Raw genomic sequence first — 19,613 nt, forward strand, 5'->3', positions numbered from 1 at the left:
CAAATATCCGCGTGTGGCTGGATGCATGGTTACATGGGCTGCCAACAATGAGCTAGTCTCCATTAATATTAGATATTAACAAGCCATGTTGATATCATGGCATTATCATAAATAATTGGAACTTTTTCTGACATGTGTTTCTAAAGTAGTGGAATGCTAACTAGGACTTCGTAGCTGCAATATTTTATTTCAAAAGTGTAACAGATCTTAAATGGACAACAAATTTGACGTCGTCTTCTTCATTCTAATGAAATTTGGGTAAACATGGTGAGGAGGAGAGAGAATAACAAACTAGGAGAGCGAAACTAAAATTTTAAGTCGATGAAACGATGATGGTCGACGGTTGATAATCCTCCACCACCACAACCGTCACACAAACAATCCACGCATAACTTCTAGCTCCGTCTTGAATATTCTGTCATGATTTCTGTACGACACTGCGATGGTTAATTCGGGGTAAATGTAATGCAATTTTTCGATTTTGAAGCCCTAAATTAGATCCTATTAGCCGAAATTTCGAGGTATGGTGTTTGATTTAGTGGTTAATTTTGTAACAAATGTGTTGGTAACTTGAATATTGAACAACTCCTCCACCGACTTCGAACAAAATTGGTCATCAACTTTGCAATTAGCCTGCGGCTATTCAACAACTCCTCGACCAGCGCAGCAAATGCACTGTCGGAAAACAATATCGACTTCTCCGGCCAACCAATAATTGGGAGTTATCTAACTTTCAGCAACAGTCATCGGATTCGATCAACCATTGAAGTTGTATTGGCGTTTCAGAATAAGGAAAAAGGACAAAAGGTAGACAACAAAGTGACAAAGAGGTTAGAGCGAATACCAGACGTTAACCTGACTTTCATTTTAAAACGGGAATACAAAAACGGGAATAACTTACAAAGCGGCTTGTTTTTTTTAATAATAGTTTTTTATAATCATTATTATTATTATTATTATCATCATCATCATCATCATCATCATCATCATCATCATCATCATCATCATCATTAATATTATTATTATTATTATATTATTATTATTGTTGTTATTATTATTATTATTATTATTATTATTATTATTATTATTATTGAATATTATTGAATATTGATTCATTAATAGAATAAACTAAGCTAAAAACTTAGTAGCTAAACTAACGTCCAAGTGACGAGAGGCCAATGGCCGGATAATAAACTAAGTTAAAAACTTAGTAGCTAAATTAACGTCCAAGTGACATAAGGCCAATGGCCGGATAATAAACTAAGTTAAAACTTAGTAGCTAAACTAATGTCCAAGTGACCTGAGGCCAATAACCGGATACTAAACTAAGTTAACAACTTAGTGGCTATACAACCGTCTTAAAAAGACATGAGACCAATGGACGAATGGTAATATATATATTTTATAAATTCGTCTTCTCCCAGATGAGTAAGGCGTCCGGTGACGCCCATCTGTGTGGAATCGTCGCAGAGAGAATTTTTTCATTGCTCTACAAACGCATGCAGGCGGTAAAGATTGAACGACCTAATTGGTCAACTCATAGCCGCTTGACCTGGGTCATCTAAAGAACGACTAAGTCTACGAGAATCGGATGTCTAAAAGACATCAGCCGGTGACCGGGCGAAGTTTTAATCTATATTACCTTCCAAAATTATATAAGTCCTCCCAATGGAATAAAAGGACATTAAAAGTATAAATGGATTACAAACAGCCCAGGCGGCCATTTGCCTCCTATCCTATCAGGCGACCATTTGTCTCCTGCCCCAGGCGGTCATTTACCTCCTGCCCTATGAATTTTTAGGCGGCCATTTGCCTCTTGCCCCCAGGCAGCCACTTGCCTTCTGGGGATGTCCTGTTAGGCGGCCATTTGCCTCCTGCCCTATGAAATATTATGTGGCCATTTGCCTCCTTCCCTATGAAATGTCAGGTGGCCATTTGCCTCATGTCCTGTCAAGCGGCCATTTGCCTTCTGCCCCTAGGCGGCCATTTGCCTCCTGCCCTATGAAATGTCAGGCGGCCATTTGCCTCTTGCTCCCAAGCGACATTTGCCTCCTGCCATATGAAATGTCAGGCGGCCATTTGCCTCTTGTCTAGTCAGACAGAGCCATTTGCCTCCTGCCCCCAGGCGGCCATTTGCCTCTGGCCCCCAGGTGACCATTTGCCTCCTGCCCTATGAAATTGTCAGGCAGCCATTTTCCTCCTGTCTTGTTAGTCGGCCATTCGCTTCCTGCCTTATTGGATATCAAACGTCTCAAAAATATTCTAATCACCCAAAGGTCATATGACTACCCTAGTGAGGCTAAAAGAAATGAAAGTCGTCATCTGTCTGGTTCAAGCGGCAATTATTATTATGATTGATTAACTTAGAAAATGTTATACATTTAAGGTATCAAATTTTCCAAATTAATCAAATCTCTCTTATTGAACTATACATATGCCGACCAAAGAGCTTTTGAGCAAGCGGCAAATAAAGCCTTACTTTCAAAAGGAGCAATTCCTCTTGAAAGATCTGAGAAGAAATTACCCCTTTCGAGGGGCTAATGTTTGGGGTAAAAATACCCTTGATATGTAGACAATGCCACAACGACACGTGTCTGCAAGCTCAGCGCTCAATGAGCCAGTTAGAGCATGACACTTGTCATTCAATGATAGAAGGGTAAAAATGGGATCCAAGCCCATAACCCTAGAAACCCTAAAACGGTGGGAAGCCAATCTATTTAGGTTAAATAGTCTAAAAGGTATATGTCCCAATGCATTATAAATATTGTCTTTACATCAGTTTCAAGGGATCCAATTCAGCCTCCAAGGGCAATGCCCCCCTCCCACAATTACTCTCCCTTCTCTCTACTTTCTCTTTCTAAAATATATTCTTTCGGTCACTAACTTGATCGTCGGAGGCGGACCTCAAGCCCATCGGGGGTCCGTTGTTTTGCAGGTGACCAAGCCGTTCGAGTGTTGCATTGCAGATCTGTCTCCTGCGGGACGTACACGCCCTTCACTCGGGTACGTACAAAAAACCCCAAAACAACTACCTTAAGTAGCGGTTTTAGACTATAACCGCTAATTAAGATATCAGTTTGTCTCTAAAGAAAAAATTGCCCCAAATGTATTACTGAGCCTACGCGAACTGTATTTTCGTTAATAAGTTTCATTCCAATGACAAACTGTAAATAAGTTTTTTAAAAGCTACTTCCTCCGTTTTTAAATACCTGCTCCACTTTTCTTTTCCGGCCATTTTTAAAAACTTGTTCCATTTCTTTATGTGAAAAGATTTTACACTATTTAATTAATTTCTCTCACCAAGTGGACCTAACAGTATTAATTCCATATTCTCTCTCCATCAATTCTCTCCACTACTTTTAATTTGTTAATATTTTATTCTTCCATCAACCCCACTATCTCCATATTTTATTACCTTCTCCAATTTCTCCTAACATTCCGCCCATGGAGAAATGAATCAAGTATTTAAAAACGGAGGGAATATATTTTTGTAAATCATCCTTTTGACGGTTCGGTTCGATCCGGGCTTCGGTATCCGGATCTTGAAGTTTAATTTACCGATCTACAGTCTAGTCCGGGTTAGTGTGGTCCGGTTCCTGCACTCCTGCCTGTTTTTTGAGTTTTGACACCTCTAGGCTGTAGCTATAACCATTAGTAGTCCACAGTTGAATTGACAAGCATTAACCACATCGAGGTAACAGAGCTCAGCAGCCATGGATGTTATGATGGAAGATGCGGCGGCGTCAACGTCAACGTCGGAAGCTAATGTTGGTCCTCCAATGGCGGTAGAGAAATCTCCCTATGATTTGCTGAAAGAGAGCAAGCTTTCTGTGGAAGAAATAGTTGCTAAGATGCTCTCTCTCAAAAAGGATGATAAACCTAAACCTGAGCTTCGCGAGCTTGTCACTCAGATGTTCCTCAATTTCGTCTCTCTTCGTCAGGTTACTTTCTCTAACTCTCTCACTTTCTAGGGTTTGTTGCATTCAATTTTTATGCTGGATTATATATTTTTTTTTGTGTTTTTCTTATTATAATGGATGTTTTGAAATTAGAATTCTATGTTATTAGAATTATAGTAATGGATGTTTGAAGATTAGAATAATTTGTTGTTAATTGGTAATATAATTATGGATGTTTATTATAATAATTTGTTGTTCTAGCATTCATATTGGTGCAATATTAATTATCGCGTTATAGTGAATGTGTAAATTTGGGAATATGAAGCAGTGAGAGGATTTGTTGAGCTAATGGGTGTTCTGAAATCGTTCTAAGGGTTTCCTGATTTTGTACTTGCTAATTCCATGGTTCTAGCATTCATTTTGGTGCAATCTTAGTTATTGTGATATTGTGAATGCGTAAATCCCGGAGTATGAAGGAGTGGGAGGATTTTTTTGGTTAATGGGTAAACTGTGTTTCGAAGGCTGTCCTGAATTTGTATCTACTAATTATTCCGGCCGTGTATTGAATTGGAGCTAAAATGATAATTGAAGGTGGGTACGTGTTTGGTATTGTTGATTGAGCTAAATTCAATCCTGTTTAGCAGCTTGTTATGTTTCTATCTTGAATTAGAGTTTATCCGATTTGACTCTCAAGATGTGTTTTTTCACTGTATTATTGGAAATGGCTTCTATGCTATTATTGAGGTAATGCTAGGGGTCAGACTGCTTGCAATGGACACCCTTAACGCTGACATTGTGATTTACAATAGCTTGTGATTACGGATTAGTGCTGCAATCAGGCAATTAGAATTAAGGTCCTTTACCGACGTGTAGATCTGAAGTAATGGTGTAGCTTTGGAAACTATAGGTCAATGAACTACGGAAGAGGTTAGTGTACATTTTGTACTGTAAAACAGCTAGACTGTATTAAAGTAGATATTTTCATGGTCAATTACATATTCGACTCTGCTATATAAAGTCAATCATACATGCCCTCTTCTCTCAATCACCTTTTGTCAACTAGCCATGTCAAACTTTCCCCCCCGAGCATCCCATCACCTCACGATAACTATTCAGCTCTCATTACCTACTTTTAAGTTGCAACCTGCTGACAAAATTTCAAGGTGATGCTGGCTGGTAAGTCACAACGTGTACAAATGCAATTATCCAGCCAAACATATCTTATCAACCACTAATATCCCAAGGTTCGAATCGTTCAATTGAGGAAGAAAGAGAGAGATTTGATCGATTATGCCAGACAAGCCATAATTTTTATTTCCATGACTAAGCTCGGGCACATTTGGCTTCATAGATGTAATTTGGGGCCTTGGATTTTCCAGTGTAGAATCAGAATCGGGCCTGTCAACACTATTGTCAGAGACTATGTTGTTGGTGACGGTTAAAGGCTGAATACTTGAAGGAAGGTGGAGGTGGCAGGCTGCGAAAAGGAAGAGGGCAAGGGGTAGAAAGGAAGTTCCTGGAAGAAAAAGAGCTATTGTGGTTGAGAAGTTTGGTCTATATCATTTCTCTCTCTGTATATTCATAGATCAATAAACTTCATTATAGAATTTTCAGTTCCTACTCCATACCAAACAATTTTGGATTGTTTAGATTTTTTCTATCCTTCACCTTTCTCTTATGATAGCCACTTGACGGAATGGCCCCTAAGTTCTAGCAGAGAATGAAGTACATTAAAAGTTTGTCCGCTTATTATTGACTTATTTGTATTATTAAAAGTACAGCTAAATCTTATCTTTGATATTTAGTCAAATTATTTAGGAAGACAAATGAAGTTTGAGCATGGATCAGGCTTTTTCAACAAATTCTTTCTTGATTTGGCAATAGCGGTTTATCTAGTTATTCTTTCATAGCAATATATCAATTATTTTATGAATCCATATAGATTTTTGTTGTAGGCATAAAGGCCACATGTTAAAATTATCATCTTTAAGGACTTTGTAGATCTATTGATGATAACTTGTTGGATGAAAACTGAAAGGGGCTCTTACTTTTCATCCCCCTCACACAAATAAATCAAATGTTAAGTTTTTAAGCCAAGTGTACCAAATATTGTTTTGATTGAGATATTTGAGATTCATACATCTACATTAAAATCAATTATGATTAAGTCTTTTATTCTATTATTTTCTTTCTATTTGTCTTGATATATCAAAATAAGATTTACAGGTAGGTTCTGATAATAGGTTTGAACTCTATTGATCTTTTGTGAGTTCTAACTTCAAACCCAAAGATTCTAGTATTAAAGGATGAATATTTTTTGCCTGCTTATGGCAATTTATTGTGATGAGGTTTATTAAATTTATCTTATGTTGTTTAATCTTTGATGTGAGCATTTGGATTTATTGGTGACCAAATCGACCATACTTACTTTAGATTTGCCACTGACGATGTGACGAATTAATAAAAAATGTATGCATTAGATTCATCCATCTTAATGTGGTTTATTTATGTGCTATTGACGTATACAATTGAAATTTTTGTAGGAAGTCATGGAATTTCATTTCATCATATGATTTGATGTTAATTTTATTGGTCAAACTTTTGTCTTCAATATTGAATCTAACCTTTAAGGAGTTCAGGGAGTAATAGTTGCAGAAAGAGAACTTTAAAAAATTGTGACTTAAACTTGTTTATACCCTGTCTCCAAATGAAAATCCCTTTGCCCTTTTGCATAATTTTTTCTGAAAGTGAAAAGAAAGTGTGGGGTTTTGATTGATTACATGTGAATAGAAAAAGAAGAATTTGGAGTTTGTTGTTTAAAGGTGAATATAGAAAGAGATTGTGGGGGTTTGGCAAGTGAATAAAGAAAACAAAATAGCAGGGTTTGATTGATTAAAGGTGAATACTAAAATAGATAGTGGTGAAATGAGATTTTTATTTAGAGACATGATTTTGGGGTCAAATGGGACCTTTATTTGTGAACAGTGGTAGGATTATTTTCATTTTAATTTTATTTAGAGGGTAATTTAATCTTTCATAATAAGGATTGTTAAAGGTTGTAAAATTTTAATGAGGTAACTTTTAGAGTATATAACTATCATCTAATATGTGTACATTCTTGTTTCTATTGGTAGAATGTGAATCATCCTTCTAAGATATGGTGAAAAAAAAAAATAAGGTTAAGAGTATAGTTTTTTCTTTTTTTTCTAAAGGGGGTAATGTTATCTTTATAATAAGGTATGTCAAGAGTTGTTAAATTTAGAATATAATGTTACCATCTAAGATTTCCACGTTCTTGTTTGTATAGGTAGAACTTGATACATTCCTCTGAGATACAGTGAAAAAAAAGGTTAGGTATGTATCTATGCTCCAATAGAACTACGCCTAAAATTTGATATCTATTAGTGTGGATAGTCATGTCTTTCTGTCTCTTAGTTTAGGTTTTTTTTTTTTTTTTTTTTTTTTTTTTTTTTTTTTTTTTGGGTACATAATATTCTAAAGTTGTTAGTCATCCTATTGAACAGCTTAGGTCTATTATATCTAGATATCATAAGTCTATGATGGAATTTATGTATCCATGGTCATCAAATGTTATAATTAATGAAATTGTTTGATTAAATATTTTACCTTCCCTTCCTTCTTGGACTTCCAATATTGTATTTGCTATGGCTATGTATAGACTAAATAGAGAAAATTGTCTGTATGTCACTTGAATATAAACTTGCTAATCTATAATTTTTTTCTTTAACTCTTTATTATGTTCAATGGATATGATCAATAACCTAGTAGTAAGAATTCCTATGCATTGTCATAATAGAGGATGTTTGATGTAGGCAAACCGTAAGATCTTGCTTGAAGAAGATCGTGTGAAAGCTGAGACTGAACGTGCAAAAGCACCTGTGGACTCCACGAGTTTGCAACTTCATAATTTGATGTATGAGAAGAGCCACTACCTGAAAGCTATAAAGGCATGCAAAGACTTCAAATCCAAGTATCCTGACATTCAACTTGTTACTGAGGCTGAGTTTTTTAGTCAAGCTCCAGAAGAGTTTAAAGGAACTGCTGTATCAAATGAAACTGCTCACAACTTGATGCTTAAAAGGCTTAATTATGAGCTTTTCCAGGTAACTACTTATTTGTATCTCTATGCTATTGCAGAGTGGTATGCATAATGTGGTAGTCATTTATTTGGCTTTTCATCTCCTGATCTCTTCTACATGTGTATAAGAAACTTAAAAAATGTGACCTGAGTGACAGATTCACATTTTATATCTTATTTTATATCTTACAATGTTGTGTAAGTTTATATGGAGCTCATCATTCATTCATTGGTAATCTTGCTGTGATTTACCTAATTGGATGCTAGTTATCTAGGATTTAGTTGCAGCCTCCGTAACCAAGGCTGTCATCCAGTTATATATCAAATTATAACCTGGACATTGTCTTCTTAAGGCAGTGTTATTGAATCTCCAACGCAAAATTGTCCATTTTCCTTTTCGGTCAGTTTGTTCCTCTAAAAGATTGCCTTATTTCATTTTATGTCAACAAGGCCCCCATCCTATATCCTACCCCATACGCACAAGGACAACGCGACTACTCACTCAATACAACTCTTACAAAAGTTAAAGTTTGTAACACTTGGGTAATGCCAACTTCATGGTTTTATTTAATTTATTTAACCTTTTTTTTTTTTTTTTTTTTTCTTTTTTTTTTTCCTATCTGGGAGGGGGACAAATTGGCACATACATTTTATTTTCCGCAAACTGAGGTCATTCGCTAAGGATTTAGGTAATTGCCGTGAATTAGGAATCTTCAGTCTCCTTCTCTTATGTTTACTTGAGTGAAGGATATCTGATATATTTTGAGTTGATAGGTAATACTTGAAATACTAAAAGAAAAACAAATTTCAGGTGATAAAAAAGAACATGTTTATTAGCAGAATTTGTTGAACTAGTAGGTTGTCCAGTTCAGGCTTATCCTCTCAGTTTTATTGGGGTTCTTGGAGGGATCCCTTATTCCCTCTTCATAGGGTTTTTTGGAATCATGTGATTATGAAAATTTCAAGGAGATTGGATGGCTGGAAGAATGTTTACTTTTCTTTTGGTAGCAAAGGTAGTTTACATAGTGTTTGATCTTTCTTTTCTTAAGATTGCAGTCGCTGCAACAACAGAAAGCTGAGAGGTTGATGAAGTTTGGTGGTGTTTGGAGTTTGTGGTAACAGGAACGACCATCTTATGAAGTGGGGTATGGTGTGCTTAAATAAGTGGAAGGATATTTGGGATTTAAGAGATTGATGTCTAAGAGTACTGTTGATGGGAAAATGGTTTTTGCATTTCTCTTCCCTGTATAAAGGGCCCACACCATCACACATGTAATAAAAGTACCCCATTATATTTTTTCACATCCAACTTCTCAATAAAAAAGATACCCCCACTGAATCATATTTACATATTGTCCAAAATATCAGCTATATCAAACTATGTCCCGTGATAAATGTCAAAACTGATAGGGGGGGTTTCATCACAATCCAGCCTTCCCTAATGGATCTAATCCATATCACCAGCTCTAATCTATGATACTCTGTAGTTTTCACATTGAGACACAATTGACATGTGGTAGTGTTTGGAAAATTGGATTAACTGGATTTCATTTAAATTTTTCCATTTTAAATGGGAGTGATGTTTGTAAAATTGGAATATGAATTTGTTCATTTTAAATGTTGGAATTGGCATGTTGAAATTCAATTGCAAATCTAGTGTTTTGTTGATAATGACAATATGAAATCTAGAATTTCAGTTCCACTTTGAGTTTGGAATTGAGTAGAATTTCAGTTTTAGAATAGTCAATATTCAGCTGAAGAAATAACTTACGGAGAAGGTAGGATTCAATATTTCAACTTTATCTAAACTAAAGTAGTAGGCAGAAGAATTGAATTTGAAAGCTGAATGGATGGACTAGAATTTATTAGTAGTATTTCCAAAATAAAAATTACAACATAATTTGAACACAATCATCAAAGAAAAATTCAATAATAAAAAATGATTTTTTTTTTGGGTTTTTTTTTTTTTTTTTTTGGGGTTTTTTTTTTTTTTTTTTTTTTGGGTTTTTTTTTTTTTTTTTTTTTGGTTGTTGTTTTGTTGTTTAGAACATTGGACATTCTAATATTTGATTCCCAAAGCAAAGAAGAAATAAATCCTACTGTGAGACAAATTCTTCTAAAAAAAAAAAAAACTGAGAACAAATTTACAAGTACCAATCTTGGGAACAAAGGAGCCTTGAATAATTACAAGTACTAATTAACCTAAGCCATTTTAAGGGTCAGTGAAAAAGTGGTGACAAGAAGGTGGCAGTGGCATAAAAGATAGCTATTTTCAAGAGGGGAGAGGGTGATGGTGGTGTTGGTTGGGACAGTGGTGCCTTGGTGTAAGTTTAAGAGAGAGAGAGAGGAAAATTTAGGAGTGAAAGAGAAGTAGAATTGTGATTAAAGAACTAATAAATTGTATGAATGAGAAAGGAAATCATAGGAAAAATGGGCTGACTGAATTTGAAATGACAATAAACAGTGTTTGAACTTTGAAGTACACATATACATGGGTGTTTAACACCATTTAAGGATATGGGCCAATTCCAAAATTCAAATTATTGGGTTCTAAACACCTCAAATCACCCATTTACAAAGTTTCAAATGAAATTCTTTCATCAAACACACCATAAGGGTATTGCAGTGTCATTTATAGTTCTCTCCAACTACTTTCTCAATTTTTGAGCTATTGAGAATTCAGGCATCTTCCCTAGTATCATCATCATTATAATATCTTACAATGGTTCCCCCCCCCCCCCCCCCCCCCCCCCCCCCCCTCTTCAATTTTTCAAACAAACTTAAAGCAACATTTCAAACTTGGTCAAACTTATATATTAATTTGCCGTGCGGTAAAAAAAAAAAAAAGAGAAGAGGTGTTCATTTACTTGGAAAAAGACGAATATATCTAAGAGTAAGACTACTTGTATGTTCTTAACATCTCTCCTCAATCCTTAAATAAAGCTCTGTCAAAATTGGTGGGATGCTCAATGTGTTGTAAGGGAGACTTGTTATGACTTCATTTAGTTATCTAAAACAAAAACTTGCACCCAAATTGGACCTGATAACTAAATGAGGAACCAGATCACAAACTTGTTATCCGAGGTGCAATTTCAGGGTGCAATTTGGTTTCTCATTTAGTTATCCAAGGGGCAAAATTTCAGTGTGTGGATGGGAGATTTGTAATGTAACTTTGTTTGCAAATCTTTCATGTACTGTCAATATTTGCCTATGTGCTACCTGCCTACCCAATTATTCAGTTATTCCTTTGGAAAGCCAAGGATCTGCTTTAGATGAATGCTTTTTGTTTTGGATACTAGCATTGGACATGGTCTATGCTATTTATGTTGTCTCACTTGATATTTGTATAATTTGCTGAGTTATTAGTGGTATCTATTAATTGATTGACTATTCATTTAAATGTATATCTGTTAAGAGTTTAATGTTTAGGTAATTCCTCAGAGGGATAAATCAAGAGAATTCAGAATTAGAGCTCTGCATTTTTGTTCATCCCTCTCAATATTAAAATCTTGGGATTTGTAACAGTAACTTGGTATGCCTACTATATGGTTGGTAAAGAAAATGTAAATCCTGCCCACATGCTATAATTTATACCATGTGGCTCAATGACCCTATTCTGTTATGGATTTCTGGAAGCTTCTATTTGTGGAGTTAGGAAAGGCTGAGGGGAAGAAGTGGATGTGGCTGACATAGTCACCATAATGCTTTGATGGCAATGTTATGGTGTGTGCAGTTAGGACATACTTTGCATAACTTTTCAGGTGTTACTTTGTGATTTGTTGTGGATTAGGGTGGCAATTTAGCATTCCAGCAACTAGGGCCTATCGGAGTTGCTCAATTCCGGAGATTCAGGAACTCTGGGTGAATTTTAATAATTTTATCCATTGGAGGAGAGCTTGCCTTTTTACATTTTACTATATACATAGTATATGTTAGCTCTTATTATATTAATTTGTTCATCCTAAAAAAATAAAGAAAAAAAATGAGAGTATTGATTCCATGGTACAAAATAGAAAAATACAGCTGCATTGTTTAGATTGGGCCATATAGCAAGGGATTTTCAGTTGACCAAACTGAGATTGTCTGGTTGAGCAAGGGTTGTTTCAAAACCTGTGATCTTTTTCGAACCAGACGTTCCAAGGTCCAACCCCGAATCGCTCTGAATTGAATGTTACATGTCGTGCTGTGCTCCAAAGTTACTTGCTATTCACAGATATGTTGAAAGAATCCCCACGTCTCCCAAATAATGGCTTTAAGCCTCTAATAGTCTATCCTAACTACTCTAACAAAGTACAATTGATATAGAATCCTAAAAGACTTTGAATTCTATAACAAAGTATAATTGATATAGAATCCTAATAGACTTTCGTATTTCAACAATCACAACATGGTCCACGACCAACAAGTCATTTCCATTCCTGCAACCTGATAGTTTCCACGATTGCAGCAGACACTGTATTTCTGAACCATGATGGATACATATTAAGAGCCTTGCAATAAAGTGAACCATTTATATTATAACGATTGTTTAGTTCTTTTGGGTGGAACTATTAAGGTTGGCGAAAAGTTGGGATATTTGTTTGGGTTGATATGCCTTTTAGCTTTCTTATGCCTGATTAGGCATACATGTTATGGTTGCCTTTGTAGGGGCCTGTTGATTTTTGGCTGCAGACACTTCTTTATGTGTGACCCTCCTTACCTAGATTCGTAGAATTAATGGTATGAGGCTATGTGAGATGGTGGGGTTGGATGGGTTTAGTTTTATCTCAATTGTTATAAGGCTGTTCCACTGATAGACAATGATGGTTGCATCTGTCTGCTTTCTTCTGTTCCCATTAAGCCACCAGTGTCATCCAATGATGTCATGATGTTTCTGATTACAAGAATACCTCTGTTGAGAAAATATCCCAGTTAGGACTTCTAACATGCTGTTATTTTCTTCCACCTGAGATTGTAAAATAGTAGGAAACAGTAATAGCGCACAGAAGCCTCAACCATTTACCAGTTGCATTCCACAATACAAGTTGTAGCCAACAACAGCATGATCTGCCTGTTTACATAAGCTGACATTGAACACTATATCTTCAGAATTTCTTTTAGCAAGCTGCTAGATAGACATGATAGTGCAATGAAGCCACTAGGGCTGAGTAGTTCATGAAACTTCCTTGGTGAAAGAACTAAAGTTTCTAGTTTTTAGCTACTTCCATTTCTACATATATCTGTTGTTGAAATCTTCTAAATGAAAGAACCAAAGGTACTCACTTGTTAGATGTATTCACTTTTACAAAATTCTTTTTTGTAAAGGCGATCCTTACTAAATAGAAGAGTTGAATTAGTAAGATTGTCTTGATTATGGAGTGCTATTAAAGTCTGTGACGCTCTGACTTGGTCCACCATCCCTCTGTACTAGTGTCGACACGACACGTCTCAGTTGTGGGTACAGAATCCAAGTAGGACTCTCAGGGGAGAAACTGGACTCATCAGTCATAAAGCCTATATCTAAGAGTGGAGTCTTGGTCAATGAAGGAAAGTTTGAAACTGTTAAGGGGACAGGGATAGTATATATGTATTACTAAGCCTGTCCACCCTAATTTTTGCTATTTTTCCTTTCTTTCTTAACGGGGCTCACAAAGTGATACTTGAAAGCTTTGTGCTTTTGATTCTTATAGTTCACTTTTTTTTTTTTTTTTTTTTTTGATTTTTTTTTTTAATGTTTATTTTTGTTTGCTTAAATGAGATGGTTGGAGTTAGTTTCCACTTTGACTTGAATATTATGAACTTTGTATGATGGGTGAGAACTACTGACATGGCTTTCACAGAGAAAAGAGCTATGCAAGCTTCGTGAGACGCTGGAGCAGAAAAAGAAAAGTTTTTTGGAGACTATTGCCAACAGAAAGAAGTTCTTGTCAAGTCTTCCCTCTCATCTCAAGGCTTTGAAGAAGGCGTCATTGCCTGCACAAAACCAACTAGGACTTTTACATACGAAGAAACAAAAACAGCTGCATGCAGCAGAGTTGCTTCCTCAGCCATTGTATATAATTTACTCTCAGTTCATGGCCCAAAAGGAAGCTTTTGGGGAAAACATTGAATTGGAAATAAATGGAAGCTTGAAGGATGCTCAAGCCTTTGTTAGGCGGCAAACACTGAAAGATACTGGTATCTGCTATTCCTGTTCTTAAATAAGAATTATTCAATATGGATGATCATATTATGTTGTCTAATCTTTTTTCTGTAGTGTATATCTTCATGTGTTTTTTTCCCTTTTATATTGTTTATTAATTTATTTTTTATGTTCTACATGTTAATCTTGTTCCTTTAGTATTAAGATTTAAGAAACAAAAGGCAATGTGCATGGAGTAGTTATAGCATGATGCCGATTTTCCTTGTAGATATAATATTTTTTCATCTATCATTGGGTGAATGGACTGACAAATTTCTTTTATCCAGGCATATCATCCATGCAGGAAAGTTCACGGATAGATGATGATGTAGTGGATGAGGAAGATGATGGTCAAAGAAGGAGAAAACGACCCAAAAAAATGGCTGGCAAGGAAAATGCTGATGCAGCTGGATTATATCAAGCTCATCCACTTAGAATTATTCTCCATGTCCATGACGATGAAGTTTCTGATCCAAAGTCTGCCAGACTTGTTACTTTGAAGTTTGAGTACCTGTTTAAGCTGAATGTTGTTTGTGTGGGTGTTGAGGGGTCTGATCAAGGGCCTGAAAATAACATTCTGTGCAATCTATTCCCTGATGACACGGGCCTTGAGCTACCTCACCAAGTATGAACATCTCGCTTATGCCGTATTGACTTCTTGATGATTGATATGCTATTGCCCTTAAAATTTGGGGATATGCAAATTTTTCAATACTGATTATTTTGGTTCTTCTGAAATCCTGCTATAAAATTTCACCTTGATGTGTTATTGGTGCAGTCTGCTAAGCTCCTCTTGGGTGATGGAGCAGAATTTGATGAAAAACGTACTATGCGCCCATATAAATGGGCCCAGCATTTGGCAGGAATTGATTTTCTGCCTGAGTTGTCACCCTCATCCACTAGTAATGAAGCTGCTAAGTTTGAAGCTGGGAAGGACTCTGTTATTTCAGGACTTTCACTGTATCGGCAGCAAAATCGAGTGCAGACGGTGGTGCAGAGAGTTAGGTCGAGGAAAAAGGCTCAGCTTGCACTTGCGTGAGTCACTGCTCTATTTGTCTGGGTTTTGAAGTGATAGGATAGAATATAAGACTTGTATATGAAAACCAGAATGTTGCAATTTTTGGATTTCGATCCTTTTTTTATTTTTTATTTTTTTAATTTTTGGTTTAGTTGCAGTTCCTTGCAGCTGCTAACTTTTTCTTATGTGTATGGATGCCAACAGTCAAATACATCTTAAGCCTGCTTTTTTTGGTTGCTGGGATTGAATATAATGTAGACTACCTTTTCTTATGTTTATCTATGTTGATTCTCTTTTGTTGAGTGTTATCTTTGAATTACAGGGAACAGCTTGATTCACTTACAAAACATACATGGCCCCCTTTGATCTGTCAAAGTGTTCCGTGGGCTGCACATGAACACCTGTGTTTTCTGCATAGGTGGTCACCTCTAGGATCTTCTCTTGACCAAGGTATTCCTTTACCTAGAGTTGATGTGGAGCAAGGCCATATTTTGATGGATACAAACATGGCAGGAAGAGCTGGGTCCTCTAAAGAAGAGGGGATTGTGACAGAAGATGGGGAACTTCCATCTTTGGTTCCAGCAGCTGTTGTGACTGATGAGGAATCTACTGCTTATCTAAATCAAGGATCAGTTGCCAAACATTCTAAACGGATGACATTAATAGCAAAAAATAAAACAGTTCCAGTCAAGACTGCTAGAAACCAGAGTTTTGGGCGAAATGAGGATGATATGGATCTTATGATGGATAGTGAAAGTGAAGTAGATGACACTCCCCAAACTGACCGGGAAGATGAAAGTACTATTGACGAGGGAAATTTTTGGGTGGATTATGCAGTTAAAGAGTTTGAACTTGTTTTAACCCGGAAAAGAGATGTGGAGGGGGATGTTGATCTAGAGGCCAAGGTAAATACTTAGTTTCAGATGTTCTTATTTATTCTGCTGTTTCTCAGCCACTTTGTTGATTGATTGTTTGTAATGTCAGATTTGTATAAGCATGGAGTATCCACTCAGGCCTCCTCTTTTCAGATTGAGTTTACGTGCTCAGTCTTCTAATGGAAACAGTTCATCCTTCGACCACTCCATATGGTACAACGAGCTTCGTGCCATGGAAGCTGAGGTAGGCATTAAAGTTTCTAAAGCCTTGATTTCTTCAGTTGATTTATATTTGTTCTAACTAAAATTGATCATGCTGATTCACTAGTATTTTTGTGATGTTCAGTTCTTAAATTTTGCTGTATGAACCCAATTATTTCTTATAAATAATTTTTAAATATTTTAGATAAGTTTGATATTAGTTTAACTTTTCACAATTATTGTTTTAAATTGATTTGCACTATTTGTAACTGATTTTCCCTGATTAAAATTGAATTATGCAGACCTTGTTTTTATCAATCTCAAAAGCATAGGTCTCGACTCCTTTGCTTAAAATAAATTTTTCTTATTTGGCAATATAGCCTAATAGGCATATATGTAGTTCCCTAAGCTTGACCTTGTATCCCTTGTCCTTGGAATCATTTCTATATATATTGTGTTGAGTGGTCTTGTTACATTTCATTTTTTAAGAGAAATAGTGTTCACTACGAGATGTCCTACAAAGTCATCTACTTATTTATAAAATGTTTTGAAATTAACCTATCATCAGGGTCCTAATTTTAATACAAAATCCTATAATCTGTGTAAATATATAATGTTATTATTACTGAATTCAAGTATGTTCTTGTCTATAATGCATGGTACTTCAAATTAATCATCGTACCTGTACCAAACACACAATACACACCCACACCCTTTTGGGTATCAGACACTTTATCATATGAATTTATGTACTTGTTACTTATTTTTATTTTACAAACTTTGTTTTCAATTTATTTATTTTGATGAAATTTAATGATTTTTTTGCATAATATTTGAATATGTAAAGTAAAATAATCAAATATTGAAATTTTTATAAAATTCTCTTTTTTAAGAACATATTATTTACTCCATAATCTTTAATTAGTTTTACCCTTATCCTCTATTTTTTAAACCAGCGTATTACATACCCGTTTTGTGTCTGTACGCAATATGGTACTTGTCCTTTGTGCAACCTAAGCTCTTGTTATGCTTCCTTGAGCAAATTTACAAAGAGTATTTAGCTTTTATTCCTATCATTTCATAGAAATTGCTGTCTGAGAACTTTGATCCAATGGCATGACATCATAACAATAAGTCACTAAGCCGTTCAAAAATAGTAAGTATAACATTTTATCTTACATAGTGCCATTCTTGCAAATTGGGTAGATGAGGAGTGTTAGGTAAATTATATACCCGAATTGAATTTGGTAGACGTCTTCCTAATGAAAGAGGCTGAGTAAAGAATTGGAATTGGTTAATCAAGGAAAAGAATGAGGATTGTGACTTGCCTTGTTATAAAAACTCAGCTAACCTTTAAAAGCTTGTGGAAAGGTGGCTTGCTCAAGCCTATGATATGACTGACCAACTCTTAGCTTAGTAGCTTATATAGCGTAGAAAATCTAGAAGCTTGATACCTAGTGGAAAGATGGCTAGATCACACGGTCACGCCGATGATATGACTGACCAACTCTTAGCTTAGCAGCTTATAGTATAGAAAATTTAGAAGCTTGATACCTAAGAATTTATGTAAAAAGGACAAAGTGTTTAAAAAATTCAGTCCTTGTCCTTGTCAACATATGCTTAAAAATGCTACTATTGAAAGAAAGAAAGAAAAAACCTATAAAGTACTGAAACTGACCTAAAAATATACTGATAAAGTGATAAGGGAAGATTTTTAATGTTTATGCTAATCTCTGTTTGTCAATTGATTTATTTTCTGGGGGGTGGGGGGATTGGCTCCTATATTCTTTGCCTTTTATTTTGTTCAGAAAGAATACAGAATGGTCCATCCTTTGTATCTGTACTTTGATGACTTATTAAGCTGTGTCATGGTCAATTAAGGTCTTCTGATCTACTCTTGTGCATTGATTGAGATACTACCTCGCCCACCTTTAATGGTTAGGGTATAAATTAAATGAGCTATTTCTTTTAGGCTTAGTAGGAGCAGTCAAGGAGCATTTACATTGATCTCAGGCTGTTACTTATTGCCACTGGAATTGGTTTCTTTTGACATTGTCGTTAACTGTTGATATTTTCTTGTAGGTCAATCTTCACATACTGAAGATGTTACCTCATGATCAAGAAGACTATATCTTGTCTCATCAAGTGCATTGTCTTGCAATGCTCTTTGATCTCTACCTAAATGAGGCCTCTCAACCCTCGGAAGAAAGAAAATCCAATTCGGTAATTGATATTGGCTTGTGCAAGCCAGTCAGTGGTGATCTGAAAGCCAGATCTATCAGGGGAAGGGATCGCCGGAAAATGATATCTTGGAAGGGTATGGAATGCACCCCTGGGTATCCGTATTGATAATATTATATTGTTCCAAAGGGTGCTTTTAATCACAAGATTAACACCCCAGATCTCATCTGCCTCACTTATGCCCCTCAGATGTGATATGAGATACATAAATACATAAAAGAGAAATGAATTTTATTTGTTGTAGTATCCTATTTTCTCTTCCGTTGACATGCTTTGTTTTTTTTTTTTTTTTTTTTCCCCTTCCAAATGCATCTGTTGGGAGTGACGCTGTTTCTCAAGAATGTACGTTGTGTCGGAAAGCTTATTTTTTTCTCAATGGTTAGTCTTGGTCCTATGGTAAATTTGTTTTGTCCTAAGGTAAATTTGCAGTACTCTAATCACTATAGCACATTATTAGTGTATAAGGCTTGTGCAATTGATCCCCAAGAGGCCTAGATTTACATGCTAAACAAATCTAGATTATGTGAAAAAACATTTAGCAGCCACAGTTGGAATTTGTTGCTATTTTGACGTTGATTCTCAAACAACCAGGGAAGATTCGGAAAATCCTTAATAACGCTCTTCCCACGGCAGATGTTTTGTTCCTGAAAGGGGTTCCAGTGGATTCAACTTGTGGTTTTTGCCATCAATCTCAGGAGACTATTTCTCACCTTTTCCATCACTGTGACTTTATTCGTTCCATATGGCCTTTGTATCATCTGGAAGCCTTTTGGTCTTTACCGATAAATGCAAATTTTAATTCCTGGCTGACTAATACCATTAGTCAGTTTGGGGCTTCTAAAGATTGGATACGACTGGATGCTTTAATCGCATTCATGTGGGCTGTTTGGTTAACTAGAAACGATCTTCGTTTTTGCTCGGAAGTTTATTCTCCGGCAGGGATCCTGCTGTTGCTACCACTTGGATTGAGCATAGTTCGAATGCAAGAGAAATCACTTGTTTCTATCAACCTGCTTGTCCCCCGGGTTTTGGTTTATCTTCCTATTCTCATCTGCGGAAGATTTCTTCTGGTCCCTATGACATGTCTTTCTCTTGACGGGGCTTGGAATGCTACAGACTA

General features: G+C 35.9%; 1 protein-coding gene across 1 annotated transcript; it reads left to right on the forward strand.

Moving 5' to 3' along the window:
- The first annotated feature begins 3,659 nt into the window (after positions 1–3,659).
- On the forward strand, positions 3,660–18,860 carry LOC145615082 (THO complex subunit 5A-like). The gene is made up of 8 exons (XM_081670155.1): positions 3,660–3,941; positions 7,733–8,023; positions 13,818–14,154; positions 14,446–14,783; positions 14,937–15,193; positions 15,499–16,081; positions 16,161–16,295; positions 18,335–18,860. Exons 1-8 carry the CDS (start codon positions 3,714–3,716, stop codon positions 18,599–18,601), a joined length of 2,436 nt encoding a protein of 811 aa, XP_081526281.1. The 5' UTR covers positions 3,660–3,713; the 3' UTR covers positions 18,602–18,860.
- Positions 18,861–19,613: the final 753 nt, after the last annotated feature.

Source organism: Chenopodium album, chromosome 25 (genome assembly GCF_948465745.1).
Source record: "Chenopodium album chromosome 25, dcCheAlbu1.1, whole genome shotgun sequence".
Lineage (NCBI taxonomy): Eukaryota > Viridiplantae > Streptophyta > Magnoliopsida > Caryophyllales > Amaranthaceae > Chenopodium > Chenopodium album.